This window comes from Ptiloglossa arizonensis, chromosome 2, assembly GCF_051014685.1.
Source record: "Ptiloglossa arizonensis isolate GNS036 chromosome 2, iyPtiAriz1_principal, whole genome shotgun sequence".
Taxonomy (NCBI): Eukaryota; Metazoa; Arthropoda; class Insecta; order Hymenoptera; family Colletidae; genus Ptiloglossa; species Ptiloglossa arizonensis.
In genome coordinates, this window is record NC_135049.1 from 31,226,310 (window position 1) to 31,244,485 (window position 18,176).

The 18,176-nt window shown below is 46.7% G+C and overlaps 2 protein-coding genes across 4 annotated transcripts in view; both read left to right on the forward strand.

Annotated features, from left to right (window-relative positions):
• The window catches only part of Tow (target of wingless), a 41,677-nt gene continuing 23,501 nt past the window's right edge, over nt 1–18,176 (forward strand). For 2 of the 3 annotated variants that reach the window (XR_012994374.1, XM_076327891.1), the window contains exons 1-2: nt 1–178; nt 2,148–3,808. Coding sequence is in view for 2 of the 3 variants with exons in the window: in XM_076327891.1 (XP_076184006.1) it covers nt 3,718–3,808 (91 nt within the window). In the remaining variant the exon portion in view is untranslated. Of the gene's footprint in view, nt 179–2,147; nt 3,809–7,069; nt 7,696–18,176 lie in introns of those variants that run through there. The other variant, XM_076327892.1, reaches the window with a different exon arrangement.
• LOC143143586 (uncharacterized) lies at nt 13,483–16,553 on the forward strand. Its single transcript, XM_076304976.1, has 3 exons — nt 13,483–13,578; nt 13,694–14,256; nt 16,485–16,553. The coding sequence occupies exons 1-3, from the start codon at nt 13,483–13,485 to the stop codon at nt 16,519–16,521; spliced, it is 696 nt and encodes a 231-aa protein (XP_076161091.1). The 3' UTR covers nt 16,522–16,553.

Genomic DNA, 18,176 nt, shown 5'->3' on the forward strand with positions numbered 1-18,176 from the left:
AGTGCGAGTGCCTATGTTTCTTCGTCCTTTACGCTCGTAGTCGTGAATTCGTACGCGAATATAATTCGCGTACATATACGTATACACGGTCTATAGAATACGGTAAAGAGTCTGGTTTATGTACGATTGTCGTGAACAGGTGGACGTCGAGGTCGCTTGCCTTCCTACGCGAAACGAGGTTAGTTGACTTCGAATCGAATTTCGGGCAACACGTCTCCAAAGGGGAACGACATTATTTTAAGCGTTCGTCTCGCGAAAAACAGCGTTTGTGTTTTTCTATGTTGTCGGTCGAGTGTCGCGTGTGACAGCACACCAAGGGAAATCAAGGATAACTCAACGATCAAGTTCGATTTTCATTTTTCGCGTGTGATATTTGAGCGCGATATATCGGACGAAAATAGTATTGCGTGTTCGGAGCTTGCACGAGTTTCGCGAGAATTCAGTAGCGTCTTCTTATTTTGCCACTATCGAACAAATTTACGGGACGAAATTTGAAAGGAGGGGTGCAGTTCCATAGAGTTGGATATCGATGTGGAACATGTTTGGGCATTGACAGATTGTTCGATCGAATCGTTTATCACGTTTTAATAAACAGTGAATCGTTCGACGTAGAAATATCTTTTGTTTTTTCGCGTTGAGCGAGAATGACCCATCGAATCGAAAATTTTGTCGCGGGAAGGATCGATAAGCGTCGATTACGCTATCTTGTAATAATGAAAACGGGCGAAGCGTGAAGTTATTGTGTACTATGTTCGACGTGCCTAGAGCTGTTCAGCGAAGGCAACATTACAGTAACGTAATACGATTACTAATTAATCGTGTTTGACAGGGAATCAAAGTAGACGACATTGACCGAGAAATGGGAAAGCGATCGTCGCGTATAAATTTTACGCCGCACAGTATCAAGTGTTGACTCGAATATCGATACGCGTAAAACGTGCTTTTCTCATGTAATTACCGTGAACTGTGCGTACTCGCTTGAAATATAACCAGTAGTTGCTTTCTCTTTGTGTTGGAAATTCGATATTTCGATGTTTTGTTTTGCGACCGTGTTTGAAACAAACTTGCGGTTTCATGGTGTAACGATACACTTCTAAAGGAAAATGTATTCCGACGATATTTTTGAACCAGTTTATCTCCGATAAAAAAAAAAAAGAAAAGGTTTTTCATAACGGACAAATACGGGCGGTATAACCAACGTTCTTATCGAAATTCTTTTCGATAACACGGACTATCGATAAAGACTGTCCTTCGTTAATTTTTCACGTAGAACTACGATTATGTGCGATCGTGTGCATAGCTGAGTTTCAACCGAAAACGGATCCCTATTACAACGGTCGTTGCCACTATTTTACACGCGTGGCACTCCAATTCTCGAGATTTAATTTTAACGTGTAATTAGTTGCTCCTTTTCTATTTGGAGATCGTTCAAGTATCCGTAAATATATTTTCATTGGCCCACTTATTGAAACACATACCGCAAAACTTAAAAATTTGTTTCAACATCAAAATTGTTATATTTAAAACCACGTACGCGGATCGTGAAACGAAGTTTTAAATATCGTCGTGAGCGTATTCGGATCTGGAGCACATCGGAAATCGCGGCAAAGCATCTTATCGACTTCTACGATTCGTTGAGATATCAATTCGTGGCCGGCGTGTACGGGTAAAAATTGTTGAACTTTCGCTGTATCGGGACGATCGTTCGTCGTTATCGAATTACTCGGGGACTCGATCGCGATGTATTCGAAAAAGAAGAAATAATATCGTTTGGAAATAACAAAAATATTACGATCGAACCGAAACTCGTTGAAATCGTCGTAAAGCATCGTTAACAACGGTTTTCGATCTCTCGCGCGGTACCCTCGTGTAAATTTCAGATCGGTGGAATGCGAACCAACATGGAAACTGCAACAAATGTTTCGCGTCGAAAAAGTACACACGTAGACATATTCGCTCGGTCGCACATTTTCCTTCGTGGCAATGTAAACAGCGCGTTCACCTTTCGATTTTCCTCCGCAGCTGTTAACCGCGGTTATCGGTAAATACATCGCACGTGCACGCGCGGCGCTAATTATCCGCGTCTTATTACCGCGTATCTCGTTGAAATCGATGGTTTAACAAGCGTGTATTTTCCTTCTTTGTAGCACCGAATCCAATAATCGAATTCCATTGGTTGGCCCAAGGGACGTTCACCTCGCAGAGAGCCGGAGGGAGAAGGCTAAGGGGATCGAACGAAATTCGTCTCGTCCCTCTTGCAGCCCTCCTCCGGTCAGCTACGTCACTGGTACATACACGCAGCGTTCGGATCAGGCTTCCGTCACTTTTATCCCGGCTCTGTCCACCGTGATTGTATTCATCGTGATCTAACGAACGACGCGTATCAACGGAGAAACTGGAACGATCTACGTCCGTAAGAAGTCGCGTTCTCGAGGCCTCGTCGGCACGTCCTTGCGACTGAAACGTGTATTTCACCGAGTCCGAGCGGGCTTTGCTTCGCGAGCAAAGTCGAGCCGCTTTCGCGTGGAAGGAGAGAGATACATCTTTCCTCGGTTCGTTCCGCAATGGAGCTACCTTGGTCGATCGGTGGTTCGAACTCGGTGAATCGGTAAAGTCGACCGAGTCTCTGTCCAACGGCGGACGTGTCTCGATCCGTTGTGGACGACGACCAACGACCTCTGAACGAATGTGCAGGCCCGTAGAGCGGGAGGATGCCCGGTTGGCCGCTTTGGACATGGGATAGATGATAGATCGCGGACAATGGGGTGGTAGAGCGGACGAGAAACGCAAAAATGGATTGGGCGCCTCGGCTCAGGTAGCCAGGAGCCGACGAAATCGCGGCCACCGGGGCTTCAACGACACCCAGAACCGATTAGCGACTTTTCTCGCCATTTTCCGTATCCTCCACGGGAAGACCCGTCGCTTCGCCAAGGACCAAGTGATTCGCTCGAAAGTCTGTTCTACGGTTGCTCGACCGATTTCGTGCAAAGACTGAACACACGTGAACCGTTCCTCGAGTAGTTCGTCCGTAGGATACGTCCTGATTCGCGAACTGTATCGGAGGAAGTTCGTTCTCGTTGATGTAAACAGGTCGCACAGAGGTTTCGAAGAAAAAGAAGAAAAAAAAGAAGAAGAAGAAGAAGAAGAAGAAGAAGGGGAAGAGAGTCGACGAGAGTTTACTTTAAGCATCTCTCTCTCTCTTTCTCTCGCGCTTTTCGCTCATGAGAAAAGACTGAATCGTTGCTCCCGTGATCGTTAATTCGCGGGTATACGGGAGCATCGAAGTACCTTCGATCGCGAGTATCGTGTTCCGTAGAATTTCACTCTTCGTTACGTGTTCGTATCGCTTGTGCGTATCGCGTACGACGAGAGTAGACTAGAAACTGGAATATTTGTACCATATGTATTATATGTATCTTTGTATATGTAAACGCGTAATAATCGATAAACTGTTTCGTTGCCCGAACGGAACGATCTTCGCGGACGAAAGTGTCGCGCATTGTGGAAGATAAATCTCGTGTCGCGTCGATCGTTTCGACGCGGATCCTCTTCTTCCGCGAAAAGGATCTCACCGTGTCGGAGGATTCGGAACCTCGCGAAGATTTTCGTAATCGAGATCTGTCTCTTTCTCGGGGAGAATCAGCGACAGCGACACCGGACTATACGGAGTCAGTGAGAAGTGAAGTCAGTGCATACGCCAGCCCGTAAGAGAGCAGGATGGGTTGTGGTCAGAGCAAAATCGGCAACATCTATCCGAAGAATAAGAAAAACAAGAACAACAGCGGCAAGAAAAACGGCGATTCCGTAGGTGAGTAGCATAGAGTACAGTAGAGCCTCGATGGTTGCAGGAAAACGGGGCTGAGGATGCACACACACGCACACACATACCGGTAGCATTCACAAGGCATACCTGTTCGTAATTATCGCGTTCGCATCTCGTACGAAAGAACTTTGCACTTTCGTTTCTTGTCGAGCGATCGCGCGTATCGATACCATTGCGAGTATCGAGGTTGCGTCCATCGAGGTGTTACTTGGATCGTTCGGTTAAGTTTCCAGGCGTGTTTGAACATCGGTAACTCCTGGTGACGAATACACCACCGGCTTCGAAAGAATTTCTCCCTACTGCAAACGCAAACGCGCTGGAGTCACGCCAATCAGCTTGCACGTTCAATTGTACTCTACCAATCGGAAGTCGCGGCACACCCACGCATCTGTAATACCGTCTACGTGTTCTTTCGAAGCCAGTGAACTTGCTCGTACGGGTTAACTCGATTATTGGTACGGGTATCGCGAACACTTGGATCGATTCGATCAGCTGCTTCTCGAACCACTCGATAGATTCGATGGTTCGTCCACAAGGACCGATCCCGGGTCTTGCGAATTGCATCGCGATAACGACCCGACCCGCCACCGGTGTAAATATGTACGCGTGCAGAGCTGATTCGACAGGTCCCTCGACAGACAGTGGCAGAGAGATCGCCGCGTTGTTCTCGTAATTAACGTCGTCGCTCGTCAATCGGGATCCACCGCGTAATTGTTGCACCCGATGACTGTAATTAAGCAGATGCGTCTCAATCTGGGCCATCGACACCCGTAGCGCGAGATCTCCGTACCGACGTAAGGTGGTTAAACGGTTACCTCGATCGACGGAGAAACGATTCGCTTTACCGCGACCGTGTAAAGAGAGCGCGTTTCCATTTCTGGTCCAACGCCGCGGTAAATCTTACGTAAACTTTCGGTAATACGTACGTATACCGCGGATAAAGTGGACACCAACGGACGTAACTTTTAATTCGTCGGAACGATCGCTGTGTGAGAAAAAAAAGGTCGTTGTCGAGACGCGCGACAATTCAGAATTCGTTAGCGAGACTTCAATTTGGAGTCACATTCCGGAACAGTCGGAAATTACAGAAACGTGGTCGTCGCGTAACAGAAATTCACTCGGATGTCGCTAAGCAGTCCCGTGGCTAACAATAAGTCGCAGTTCTCGTTGTGTAATTGGGATTGTATTAATACATTTCGCTGGTCGCGAGATTTGTGTCTTATAGGCGTACGTAGAACTACTTTCTTTGGATACCGACGTTCGTCGAACGAAAGAAATACGTTTCCGTTATTATCGAGGGGCTTTAGTATCGTTACCTTTGTTAAATTACTATCCTGACGGTAATCGTTGCTCGACTCTTCGTATTAAAAAAAAAATGGTATTGCAATTTTCGAAATTAAAACAGCACCGCGGTTCATTTCTTGTTTTTCCCCGTGCTTGAAACTGCTAGATAATGGATACGGTATTAATCGAAGATACGACCGATCGGGAAGAACGATAATGCTAATTTCGACGTAACAAGTGTACGTACGCGTTCCGTTGCATGTTTCGTCTCGAGTAGTTGCGCATTCTTCGATAATCGGTCCACTGATTCACCGATTCTCGGTCTTCCCTGCGAGTTACCACGAAAATTGGCTGCGCGAGCAACGGCACGTTCGCGTTACATTGCAAACAATAGATAAGGAGTTCCATCGAATGTGTTATCGAAAGGTTTTATGCCATAATCATAATAAGAGTTCAGTGGAGCGACAACACCACGGCGCCGTGCACGAGTGCGTGAGCGAGTATCACGCACACGTACGCACGCGTGCTCCATCGATCGTTTTTGTTCTTCACGTATGCACGTACATCGCTTGAGGTAGATTAGGCTCTGGGTTGGGTCATGCGAAAGGGGAGTGTAACCTTCTGAACGGTAAATTGACATTCAGGAACCTGTTGTTTCGTTGTTCGTTCGTTGGTTGGTTCGCTCGCTCGCTCGCTTACTCGCTCGCCTTTTATCGGTTGGAAACGACGAGCTTGATAAGCACCGGATGCGTTCGTTCGAAGTTTACTTTCGCGCGTGTTTACCAAAATTTGGCCGTGGAAGGATTCGCATCGCGTAAGTGCAACCGGAGATTGATAATCCGAGACTTTTCATGGAAGCGTTCGCACCGAACGCAATGGTCTATTTCGGGCGGTGTTTGTTGGCCTAATTTAACCAGAATTGAATTATCAACGGCGATTAAGCGGTGATAGATTTTCTATTTCGTGAAGTCACGCGACCCAGATTCGCCAACTCGAGCGAGTCACGCGCGGTTTTTATCCGGGCTCGAACGAATTTTATCTCACCGATGACTCCGACTTATTTTCACTTTCGTTCGTTATTAAAGATTTCGCCTTGTCCGTAACACCGAGCCGCCGATTATAAAACGCGACACGTAACTACGGCTCTGAAATAAAAGAAGAAAGGAAAACAAATTGGCGCGAACCGCGCGTCTCGAAATCGCATGTCGGATCGCGGTTTGTTGTTTACCGGCTTCGACGTCTGCGAGCTAAATATAACGCGCGATAATTCTGATATTTATATCATTACGAAGGCTTCGCAAACGGCGCTTCGCAAACTCTGTCGTTTAATTCGCGCGCGCATCAAGATTATCTATTCCCGAGTTATCCACTCGAGCGATTTCCAGAATAGTTGAATAACGCTGAACGTTATTTATCGTCGGTGTTAATTCTTAGGGACGTCTGTAGTATTTACCGTGGAACGTAAAACTACGTTGAAGTCTTTCGTTTCAAAATACATATATTTGCGCAAACGACCAGAACACCGTTGAAAAAACAAATAAAACGCTCGGAACGATATTTCTTGATACAAGCTATCGTTCATCGAGATACTTGGGTTCGAAAATTGGTCGAGCCAACGCGCGTACTTTTCTTACCGTCGGTATCTTTCTCAGATAAAAAACATTCCGTCGACTGCATTTTATGCGCATACGTATCGTGCATAAATACGACGAATAATATCCGTTTTGTCTTCTCGAATCCGTACGATTCGAAATTTGAAAATGTTTCCCGTACGCTTAACGAACGTTTATCGTTTCGTCCGTTAAATCCAGAGCGTTGAATTTCGCGCGTACGACGTGCGTAATGTAATTTTCAATTTTCCAGCGATCGCGATAAGTTGCGCGCGCACTTGGTTGCCAGTTTCTGTACTATTTGCAACGTTGCCGTCTTTTAAGCGGGAGCGTGTGTGCCGCCAAACGGTCAAAGTGCTTAACCGTGCACGCGGACGTTCGGTACGTGTTCCGATCTTTCGAGAGAGCCGCGCATCCGAGCCCGATTCCCACAGTGCCTTCGTGAAAATACGGTAGAGTCTGTGAGCGGCGCGTCTTTGCTCGGTAAACAAGACAAGTTCCAAGGCCCGAGGCCGATATTATCGCGCTCGGTAGTAGAGCAGCCGACGACTTGCCTACGTGATCGTTGTCCCGCCTATAAAAGGGTCGCGCCTCTCTAGCGTCGGTGTCTGTCTCTCGTGGCAATTTCGTGTGCGAACATCGTTTCGTTCTCTATCCACGAAGAAAATAGATTTTACATCCTTTGTTATTTGTATTATTCGGTGTCTGTTAACCACTGTGATCCGTTCCGAGTTTACCGATTCGCGCGCCACTATAAACATCGCGAAAAGTGAGGTTAAGTAACCGGCGCGCGAGGGACCTATCGCCGACAGGTGACAGTGAACGGTTACGTTTTGCCGCGTCGAGCCGACATTTCCCTTGGGTGGAGGACCTCCTGTCCCACCAGGACGTCGGATTTCGAGAATAAACAGAAAGGGGCGAAGATGTGGTTAAAGGTGTTAAGGCAAAATATAACACATTTTGCCCGTAGGGCGAAAGGTAAGATCGTGTTTATTCTTTGATAATCGGTTTCTTCCAGAAACAACTTGTTGTTGCAACGAAGAAGGGTGTTACTTATTTATAGACGCGCGTTACTATAACTCGAGCTTTTATTTACCTAACAAAGTCTTGAATAGCTTATTCGTAAACACGTCGCCGTCGGTCATGAGCGGAATTGTGTCGTTTAAAGAGCGGTTTCTATGCGTAGCCGTGGCACGGGTAATTCTACACTCGAATTAGGCTGCATCTAAATTTAAGCCCGTCTCGCGTTTCGCGGTCTTTCGGAGAAGAGAATTGTGGAATGCGTAGCGACGACGACGATGCTGTTGCAGCTGTGACTCATACAGCTGCTTCAGCAAAACGTATATCCGGCTTTTACATTGTTTCAAGTTTGTTAACCTCTACGGAAAAATTGTGTAAATGTGCTTCATATTTAGGTTCGAAGTCTACTTCGTACATCGTGACACGAGTGATCGCGGGAACCGTAATGTAATGCGTCCTGCTTTGAATTTCAAGTACTCGGAATAGAGAAATCGCTGTATATTCATCGCGCAGTTCCATTAGATTCGTGTACTAATTATACAAAGAACAATGCAGCGCGACGAAAAGGTTTACGCGTAATATCGGAGATTCGACTTACGAAACTTAACGTCACCAAAAAATTGAAGGCATTTCCGTATCGGGACGCGTGGTGAAACGTGACGACAGTCATGTCGAGCATTCTCGTTTCTTATGACCTTGGTAACGAGACACGAGACGGATACTTTTTTTTCGGTTGTTCTTTTCGAGCTGTTATCGATGTACGGCTAATTCCGACGCGTGCGAACTACCTGTAAGTTTCGCGTATACAGGATTTCGATTTGCTCGTCGACGCAAAAATTTAACATCGAACGAGATCAACGATTCGTAACGACGCAGTTCGTCGTTGTAAACGTATTTTTGGTGTTCGAATTTCGATGTCTCTCGAAAAAGATTAACGTTCGACGGTCCGTTTCGCTTCGTTTGCTAATTCTAGGTAAAAGATCGATAGTCGTCGATAATTTTGGGCGTTCACGTACGAAGGCATCACGTGATTGACGCGTTCTGCGTCGTTATGCAGGACGCATCTTCACCGATCGAGCCGGTTCGATGTAACTTGACAGCGCGCGGACGACGACAACGACGACGACGACGACGGAGACGAAGACGACGAAGACATCACTTTCCTCTCGGTGGCACGCCCCGTTGAGAGAAGCAACGGGAACCGGGGGGAAAAATGCGTAGCTCGTGACAGCCGTGAGACTATACATAGAACACGATATTGCACGCAATGGCGTAGACGCTTAAAAAATACTGGCTGACGCTGTTTCGCGTGCTCGTTTTTAATTCGCCGGTTTGCGCGTTCCCGGCCAGGTGACGGTCCCCATTCCCCCGGTTAATGGGATGCAAATGGCAATTTATTTCGAGGGTCGTCTATGGCTGTTGACGGTCCACTTTTCTCGTTTCTGCATCTGACCTTCTCCTTTCTCGGCTAGCCTTGTTGGTTTTACCAACCGACGACAAAAGTCGCGGGCGCCGCGTCCTCAAACGCAAAAGCGCGAAGCACTTTAACATACTAATGACTTAACGTGCTGGTGACTCGTGAAACGGAATAGAGTATTCGCGGAATTACGAGACACGACGCAGGAAATTACCGACCACTAATCGTCTCTTTAGCGAAAACATACGTCAGAGTTTCCGAGCCTTGTTTTCGTCGTTTCGACAGGCCTGCGTTTTATGCGCATCATTTTTGGCGTAACAGTTCGTCGACGCGCGGTTTAATTATAAGTAGCGTGCAGCGGAGATAAGAACAAGATATTCGATGTTATCTCGTTCTTATCGGCTAATAAAAATCTTCGTTACACACGAAACCGGTCTTATCTTCTCGGGCCACCCACCTAAGTAGCTTTATGCATTGATCGTTACGCGTTGTAATTGAGAATGATTAAACCGATGCGATTAAGGTACCGCGACTGTAATCGTGGCAATTAAACGATATTTCTTTACTCGAGAGCGTATTTTAATCCGACGAGCACGCTCGTTCTTGTATTTGTGAATGTTTGGAACGTGATCGAAGATGGAGCGCGCAGTATTCTTGGAAATCCTTCAAAACACATTGGTTTAATTTCACGGGACGTCCAGATTAACGGAATAATTATTTATTTATCCTAGCGATTAATAGTTCAAAAATAACACGACACGGACCCGCACGTTACAATAATATATATTCGTGACGAGAGTTTGCTTTCGTTGTTAGTTCGAGCGTTATAATAGATCTTAAAGGCTACCCTCTGAAATGCGTGGGATATTTGGTCGCTACATTATCGCTTTGTCTAAAAGCGGCAACTCGCGCTTTGTTCGTGCGAAAAAAAAAATATAAAAAGGAGCCTTTTCACCTTTTCGAGGCAATAAATTCAACAAAGCGAAAACACAAGACCTTCTCGAAGTACGCGCCGCGTCCCGAAAGAAGGCGATTCTTCTTCTCGGAAAATAAATAAAGGAAATTTCAAATGCGCAGCGAAAATTTTTTCTTCTTCTTTCGAGAGAACGATCGCGGTCGCGACTTACCACGAATTTTCAAATTCTGTTCTCTCTCGAGCGAAAGTCTGTCAAAAAAAAGAAAGAAAGACAAAAGTTTACATTCTACGTTTTCGGTTTCTTTTTCTTAGAAGAGTTATCGAGCTTCGAGTCTCACGACTCGATTTCGGAACAGTCTGTGTAAGTATACCGTTTGATGAAATTGTCAAGTTTATTGTTTCTCGACCGAGCGGTATCAACTTTGATTTTCTTATCTGACGCCCCGCGTAAACGCTCGTTTTCGCGATACTAACTTTCCGCTATTGTACGCGGTTCAAAGTTCGTTTCATCCGTTCAAAGGACTCGCGTCAGAGTGTAACGCCCACACGCGAATTGCACGCGAAACGCGCCACACCGTTCGCCAAGGACACGGAATCCTTGGGACCGTCACCTGTGGTCGCTCGTTAAATTATTCGGCGATGTCGCTTTTTACGATTCCACCGGTGCCGAAACCGCTTACCCGGATGACGGACGTCTCGGTGAAACGGAGCAGACCGTGTGCGTCCCTCGCGAGAAGAAACTAGAGAAAAATCGTTTCTTTTTCTTGGATTCTCGCCATTCGCCCCGTAGAAATTGGAGATCTTGTCTTATCGGTCGTCTACCGTTCAAGTACGTTTCTTCTCTCCCCTTGTTCATTCCAACGAATAATATCCGACCGATACTCAACCAAATCAAACGACGCGCGACTATGTATCTTAATTCGAAGCGGACAGTCTGATTCGATCAAAGTCGAGCTGTATCTATTTTGTAAGTATTATATCGGGGAAGTCCCCTCTTGAGCGAAAGGAAAAAAAATTCCACTAATGTTTCCGATTATGGTATCTGTTGCCGAAACACCTGGCACGATTTTTGATACGAGCCAGTTCCCCGGTTCCGGATGAAATCTTCCTCCCGGATGGAAAACTTTTTCCTCCGTGAGATCTCTCACTCGCGATCAACGAAGTTTCAAGGAGGAAGGGTCCAAAGTTTCTCGCGGGAAAAGTGTCGCCCCGGTTCACGGTACGGTGCGAGTTTCGCGATAAGCGTGTTACTCGTATCGGAGAGCATTTCCGCGGACATTCGTACTTTCAACGTCGTCGATCCGGAAGTAGGTTGACCGACTCGAATTACAGCCGGGCAAGCTCTTCTGCTGTAACTTTAATCGATACGCGTTAATTCGTAAGATCCGCGGTCGACCGTGAAACGGTGTCTCGATTAATGGCGAACCGAAGCGACGAACCGTTCGATGTATTTCCGGGGTTGGGGAATCCCTTGTAAAGCTACGCGCGGGCACCATGCATCAACACGGGGTACCGTGGAGTGTACGCGAAGCGGCGCAATTATTGCCGCGGAGAGCCGGTAAATTTCAATTTGGTTAATAATCATAGGCATCGATGGGGCCCGTCCGTGTACATAATAAATTTCAGTTACGAGCGGGTCTCGCACGAATGGCGAGCGAGTAGTCGGTTTCGGTTTCCTCTAAGGGAGCTCGCCGCGACGCACCGCGCGAGAGGAGAAGAGATTTCTCTCTTTTACCGGTGGCCGTCGTCTCTCCTGGTCGTCTGGACTATTACGTTTCTCCGAAGAAATTGCCCGGCGCCTTAATAGAGGTTGCCGAGGCCAGAGCTCGCGTTCCTCTCGTTTATTTAACTTATATAGAGGAGGACCGCGCGGAACACTGGAATCGCTATCAATCGTCACGCGAAGTATTGATTTCCACGGAAACCAGTTACAAAACCGCTGTAACTCGAGCTCGCCAACGTACCCGTATCCGTGTAATATCATTCGAGGAACGGGCGACCCGCCTCCTTTTCCTCCTTCGTCATAAATACGACGACGCGTCGTTTCCTTCCGTTGTTCCGCGATCCGCCTTTCGCCGATTAAGGGTCGTTACCGGGACGACTACCGAGCCAACTTATTGGCGCTCGCTCACTCGCTCGCTGGCCGTGCAACGCGTGTGAAGGATCACCGAGAGGTAGAGAGGGGGAAGTATTATTCGAAGAAAAGAACGTGTAAGAAAGGAAGGAACCTTGCTCTCCACACGGGACGGAGAGCGCGCCACGGACGAAAATATGAAAGAACTTTTCGTCGATACACGGAATCGTAAATTACGCGCAGCCTCCGATGCCTCGACGACCGTGAAAGAGTTTCGATGCTTATTGCGCGTCTCGCTCGGTTCAAAGGGATCATCTCGCGCTCGGTGCGGTAATCGGGTCGCGGTCTCGTACAGAGTCACACGGGTCGCCTCTGAAAATTAAAATATGAAAAGATGCCATTGAATACGCGATCGTACCTTTCCTCATCCTCCAAATAGTCGTTTGCTCGTTGAAACGTTACGACCAGTCGAAGAAGCATACCCTCGAAGCGACGCTACGAATATTGACAAACAGTACACGAGTGGGTACATCCTCCTCGCGAGAATCGAACGCTTCCCGTTTACGGTATTTAACAGGTCGATCTTTAACGCGGACTTTGAATTATTTATGAACCGTGTCGAAGCTCGTTTCTACGCGAGCTCGCGTAGAAACTGGGATACCGAGCGCGCTCGGTTCGCGTACCAGCGACAAGAAATTTTCACCGACGGATGCTTATCGGTCGCTCTGAAAAAGATCAATTTTCAATCCGGCCGAGATAAAAAAAAGAAAAAAAGAATACCGAGTCGGGGACAGCGATAGCGGGGTATCGAGGTCAATTTTGGTCCCAGATATTGCTTAAATCTTCAGATCCGCGCGGGCATTGTTTTCTTGCTTGGGTATCGATCGACCCGGGGAATTAGCCGTTTCCTGTTTCTCTCGTGCCTTCAAGTAGAACACAGCCGCTCCGTTGTGAATCGATGGATTCGCGGTTTTACCAGGAGTCGTTCACCTTAAACTAGTTGCACGTTCGCCCGAATTGAATCCAAACGAACCGAATCAATGACACCTTGTACCGCAAATGCCGAGCGTCTTCGATCGTTAGCGAATACTAAATGTCTTCTCGCGTCTCGTGTGGACGTTGACAAATATTTCGATAACGAATAGATCAAAACGAGAAGTTTTCGTCGTAGGTCTATGCGAATTACAAAAATTGTGTTACATAACAATGTGACTATCTTTTTGTACATTTCTCTGTACAAACTATACGGTATTGGAAAAAGTAACGATCCGACAATTTTCTACCAACCGGACTAAACCCGAATCTAACATTCGTGCTCCGCAATATCGTGGTCTAGAAATGGTCGCTTGCAATCCTCCGAAATTCGCACGAGGCTACCGTCGCAAGATTAGGTTGAGAGACGCTGTCACGTGGTTGTCCGTCTTCGTCTTTCCCGTTGGTCTCGTGCCACTGCTTTGGTCGAAAGGGGGAGGGGAGTATTGGCCTTGCAGACGCCAATAGAGCCGCCGCCCCTCTACTTCGGTCTTGTCTAACCAATCGAATCGTCCAGGCTGTCGGTGAATTTCTTTTCTCGGAGCCAGATAATCCAGATGGCCACGTCGATCACGATTTATTTCGTTATTCGGTGAGATCTAGGTACCTGGAGATTTTCGTCTCGCCGATGCGAAGAAACTCCCTCGCGTTAACGCGAACGCGACGCCGAGCGTTGGGCGCGCTTCGACTTTCGATTGGTAGAATCGCTTTGGATGAAGCGGCATCTACCAATCGGAAGTTGGAACGCGTGTCGCGCCTTTCGTCGCATCGGGCGGCTGTGAGAACAAGTTTTTTTCGTCGCGTCGTGTGTACATTGCGCATCCGTGTGATTCAACTATACCGGTCGAACGTCATTGGACCGACGTACAGTTGTTCCGAGGACGGGCGAGTCACAATGGATAGAAAGTCTCCCGTGTGTCCTATATTTGGCTCCGTCTGCTGCCAAGACGCATTAACGGCAGACGTACGGGGTGAATCAACTAGTGGCGGCCCACTGTTCGATTTTCTATCGAGTCGGTCGCGCGTCCATCAGGAATCGAATTTCGTAGCTATTTTTAGCACGGGATTCGAAGCTGACGGGTAAACAACAACGCACGTGTGCGCGGCTTTATCGGATGCGCTTCGAGGCGAAGAGAACGATACGACGTGGCCTTAAAATTATTCGATTATTCCAACTATTATATTTACCGTTCGGTAGGTCTCGTTCGGTTCGTTCGGTATGCTCGCTACCGAGGATTACGAATACGCGTTAACGTTCCTTTTTCGTATCAACGATGTCTCTTCCAGTAACGCATAAATATGAGAACGGTATATGCTAAACGCGCGAAAAATATGTGAGCTCGCGCGAGATGACATATAAATACGTTTTTCGTATTTTTCCGTATCAGCGTACGCCTTGAATGCATAAAATTCACAGTTTACGCGAAAGTATTACGAGACAAGTTACAAACGAGTTAAAAATCGGCCGTCCTTAGGATTTACGTTAGTCAAAGAATCGTCTTGTTGTCGTTGAAATTTGCATAGGTACATCGTACGATCGTTAACGTGGACGCGCTGGCTGGATAAGCTTCTCCGGTAGGATTTTATTGAATCAGATTATCAAAAGACTTCGTATCGATCATTCGCACGGCTGTCCTTGTTCACACGTCGCTCTTTCCTGGGCTGCTTCATCGCTGACCCATTTAATCATACTCATTCACTCGGATCGGCCCTTTCATCGACTTTTACGAACATTCCGTGGCGATACGTGCCACGTTCTCTCTTTTTTACACTCTTATCGCATCACGGCTGCGTTTGTTCCAACTTAAACGATTGAACACTGCGTTGGCAAGAGTGTCCCGGTGCTTATTACATAATGCATTGTTCGGTTGCATTAACGTCACGTATTTATTTATTGAACGCGTCGAACGCGCAGGTGTACGCAACACGGTCGCACCGAGAAAAACAATGTAACATTGTGACGTGGATCGCGCGAATAAAAACGGGGAAGAATGCTAGTTTTCGACGTTTCGGTGGAACGTCGACAAAGACGATTAAATTTTCGCCGAGACTGTCTCCGATGCGAGTACGTACGTCGTCGATTCTTTCGATCTCTCGAGGACGATCGACGCGATGCTCGATAACTGTAAGAATATAGTACAAGATTGTTGATCTTCGTTAACTTACTTCCGTGTTTAGAACACGATCGATCGTGACGCGGCGTTACTTTATTTTTCAACGGTACCGGCGCGCGGCGCCTATCGTAAACAAATAAACATTTATATTCGTCTCGACCCGAATGCTCGATGACCGTGGTCTCTCGACCGCGTGGAAAAATTAGTATTCGTCTCAGGTTCGACGCGTTACGGTGCTCGATGCGCCTAGTTGAGTAATCGTGTTTACTCGCGACAAATTCAACGCGCGTTATTATTGGAATTCCGCGCGACGGATATCCCAAACGGAGCGTGTCCGCGCTATTGCGTTTCAGTAACCGGCCGTCGAAGGCTGCGCGTCTGGTGCCATCAAACGATCGTTAAATCGGTTCATCCGCGACGATTGAACCGTCGCGATCGTCGCGTCGTTCGGTGCAACTGGACGCGCCCGAGCACGTGCAACTCCGTAACGAGCCGCGCGCGCGATCATTCTCGCGATAACACGATCCAATACCAACGATTAAACATAGACCGTCTGCCAAACGAGAGTGCGTGACAATCAATTTAGATACACGTAGTTTCACTCGGTTGGAACCGCGTGGAACTCCACGTAACTCGACCGCTTCGACTCAACCGATGAGAGATCTTCGCTCAACGCACTCCACCGATTCGATTCGAATTTTATACTCGGTCGGTGCATACAGCGAACAACGATACGGTAAACGCATAGAACGCGCTATTGAACATCGAGAGAATCGTATTTAAAATATTCGTACCTTCCGCCCGGATAATATCGTAATATTTATTACGAAAGATAACTACAATTGCTAACTCGACTGCTCCGACTCAACCGACGAGAGATCTTCGCTCGACGCAGCCCACCGATTTGAAAATTTGAAATTTTCAAATTTTCTACTCGGTCGGTGCATACAACGAACGACACGGTATACGCATAGAACGCACTGTTGAACATTTGGGAGAATCGTATTTAAAAATTGTCGTATCTTCCGCCCGGTCAGTATCGTAATATTCGTTACGAAAGATAACTACGTTAATACATCTCGTACGACACCACGCGCGCCGCATATATTTAAAGCGTACTTTTTCCCCGTGCAATTATAGAGCGTTAAAAAAAAAATTCCATTTAATTTACGGGCATACCTTTTCTACCCGTAGGAAAGATAATTATTGGATGCACTTCGGTTCGGTGTGATACGGAGTTTCAGTGGAGTGTAATCGAGTAAAGGGTGCTTCGGTTATAACTCATCCGGAAGAAAGGAAGGGCGCATAAATTCTTGAGAGAAATTGCGGAACGATATTGGTACGTCGGCCAGAGTTTCCCTGGAATTCAATTTACATGCGGGTACCGCGTGCACGCACTTAGGTACACGCACAATGTGAATCTATTAAGTGCAGGTCGAACCCATCGAATTATAGCACGCGACACCCACATAGCCATGAATAATGCATGGGCCAATAGCGCGACGTGCTCGACCGGAAGCTTTTAACCTCGACGGAAATATATTCCGAGCATACCGGGTGACCCGGCCGCTAAAGAAAATCTGCATAACGGGAAAATGAAATTAACTTCGTGTCCCTTGGCATCTTTCTGCGTCTCCGTCTCTCGTAACTTCTGTTCAAATGCAACGACTTGGACCGATGCAGCCCTCGAGACACGGGGGTGGGGGTGGTTACCGACTTGGATATTTTTCGGTCGGTGTCTCAACGTGACCGTTATTTTTTAATCGGTCATTCATCGTAGATGAATATCTATTATCTTGTACTATTTAAATAAACCTTCTATTTACTTTTCTCTTGTATTCAACGATTTCATTATTCCACAAGATGTAACGTATCAACCCTTTACGGTCGTATGTCCGCTCTCAACCATCACAGCAAGAAATCGTATCTTATACTTTGTTCAACTATGTATTACTTTACACTTTCTTCGAACGAACCTGAACGTCTGAAGAATCTGTTCACGAACCGATACGGTGCCCCTGTTAGAGACAGCGGAATCCAGCGAAGAAGAAAGGCTTAATGGAGAACTGCATATATTGCGGTGCTACGAAGACGTAAAAATTAAAGATTGTTCTATACGTTCAAACATGAAAGATCAAGGGCGGAAGACACCGAACTAATTATTTTTGCGATACATCTAGTCGAAAAGGACGTACAGGACGTTGGAGATCGTTTCGAAAGATACCACACGACGGAGAACTATGAAATATAATTTCTACATAAAAACATTACATTAAAACACATTGTTGTAAAGTTCAGATTATAATATGTAGTTTATTATAATATGCAGGGATCTCGCGTATTACGTCCTGTACGTTGGAGACTGTTTCGAAAGATACCACACGATGGAGAACTATATGTTGGAATGCAACCACTTGGACCGATGCAGCCCTCGAGAAGTCAAGACACGGGGGAGGGGGTGGTTACCAATTTTGATATTTTTCGGTTGGCGTCCCGCCCAATTAATCTATCATCTTCTAATGTTTAAATAAACCTTCTATTTACTTTTCTCTAGTGTTCAACAATTCCATTATTCCACAAGTTCAATTAATCCGAATACGAATCTCTGTCTCGCCAACTGTACCGAGTATCGTCGGTTGATCGCGGTACGAAGATCCTCCATCAAAGGGAAAGATCGATCGTTTCGTTTGCATATTCGCGGACTCGGTCGGTGCATCCTCGAGATGAATTTTCGTTCAGTCGGATCGGGATGCAACGATCGGGCGGAGGTTATTTTCTTCGTCGAACGAGCCGACAGCTGTTTCGCGTCCATCATCTCTGGTTATAAAGTGAGGCGCATCGGGGATGCTTTCAAATATTTATCGAATCGATCGGTTATAAGCGTAT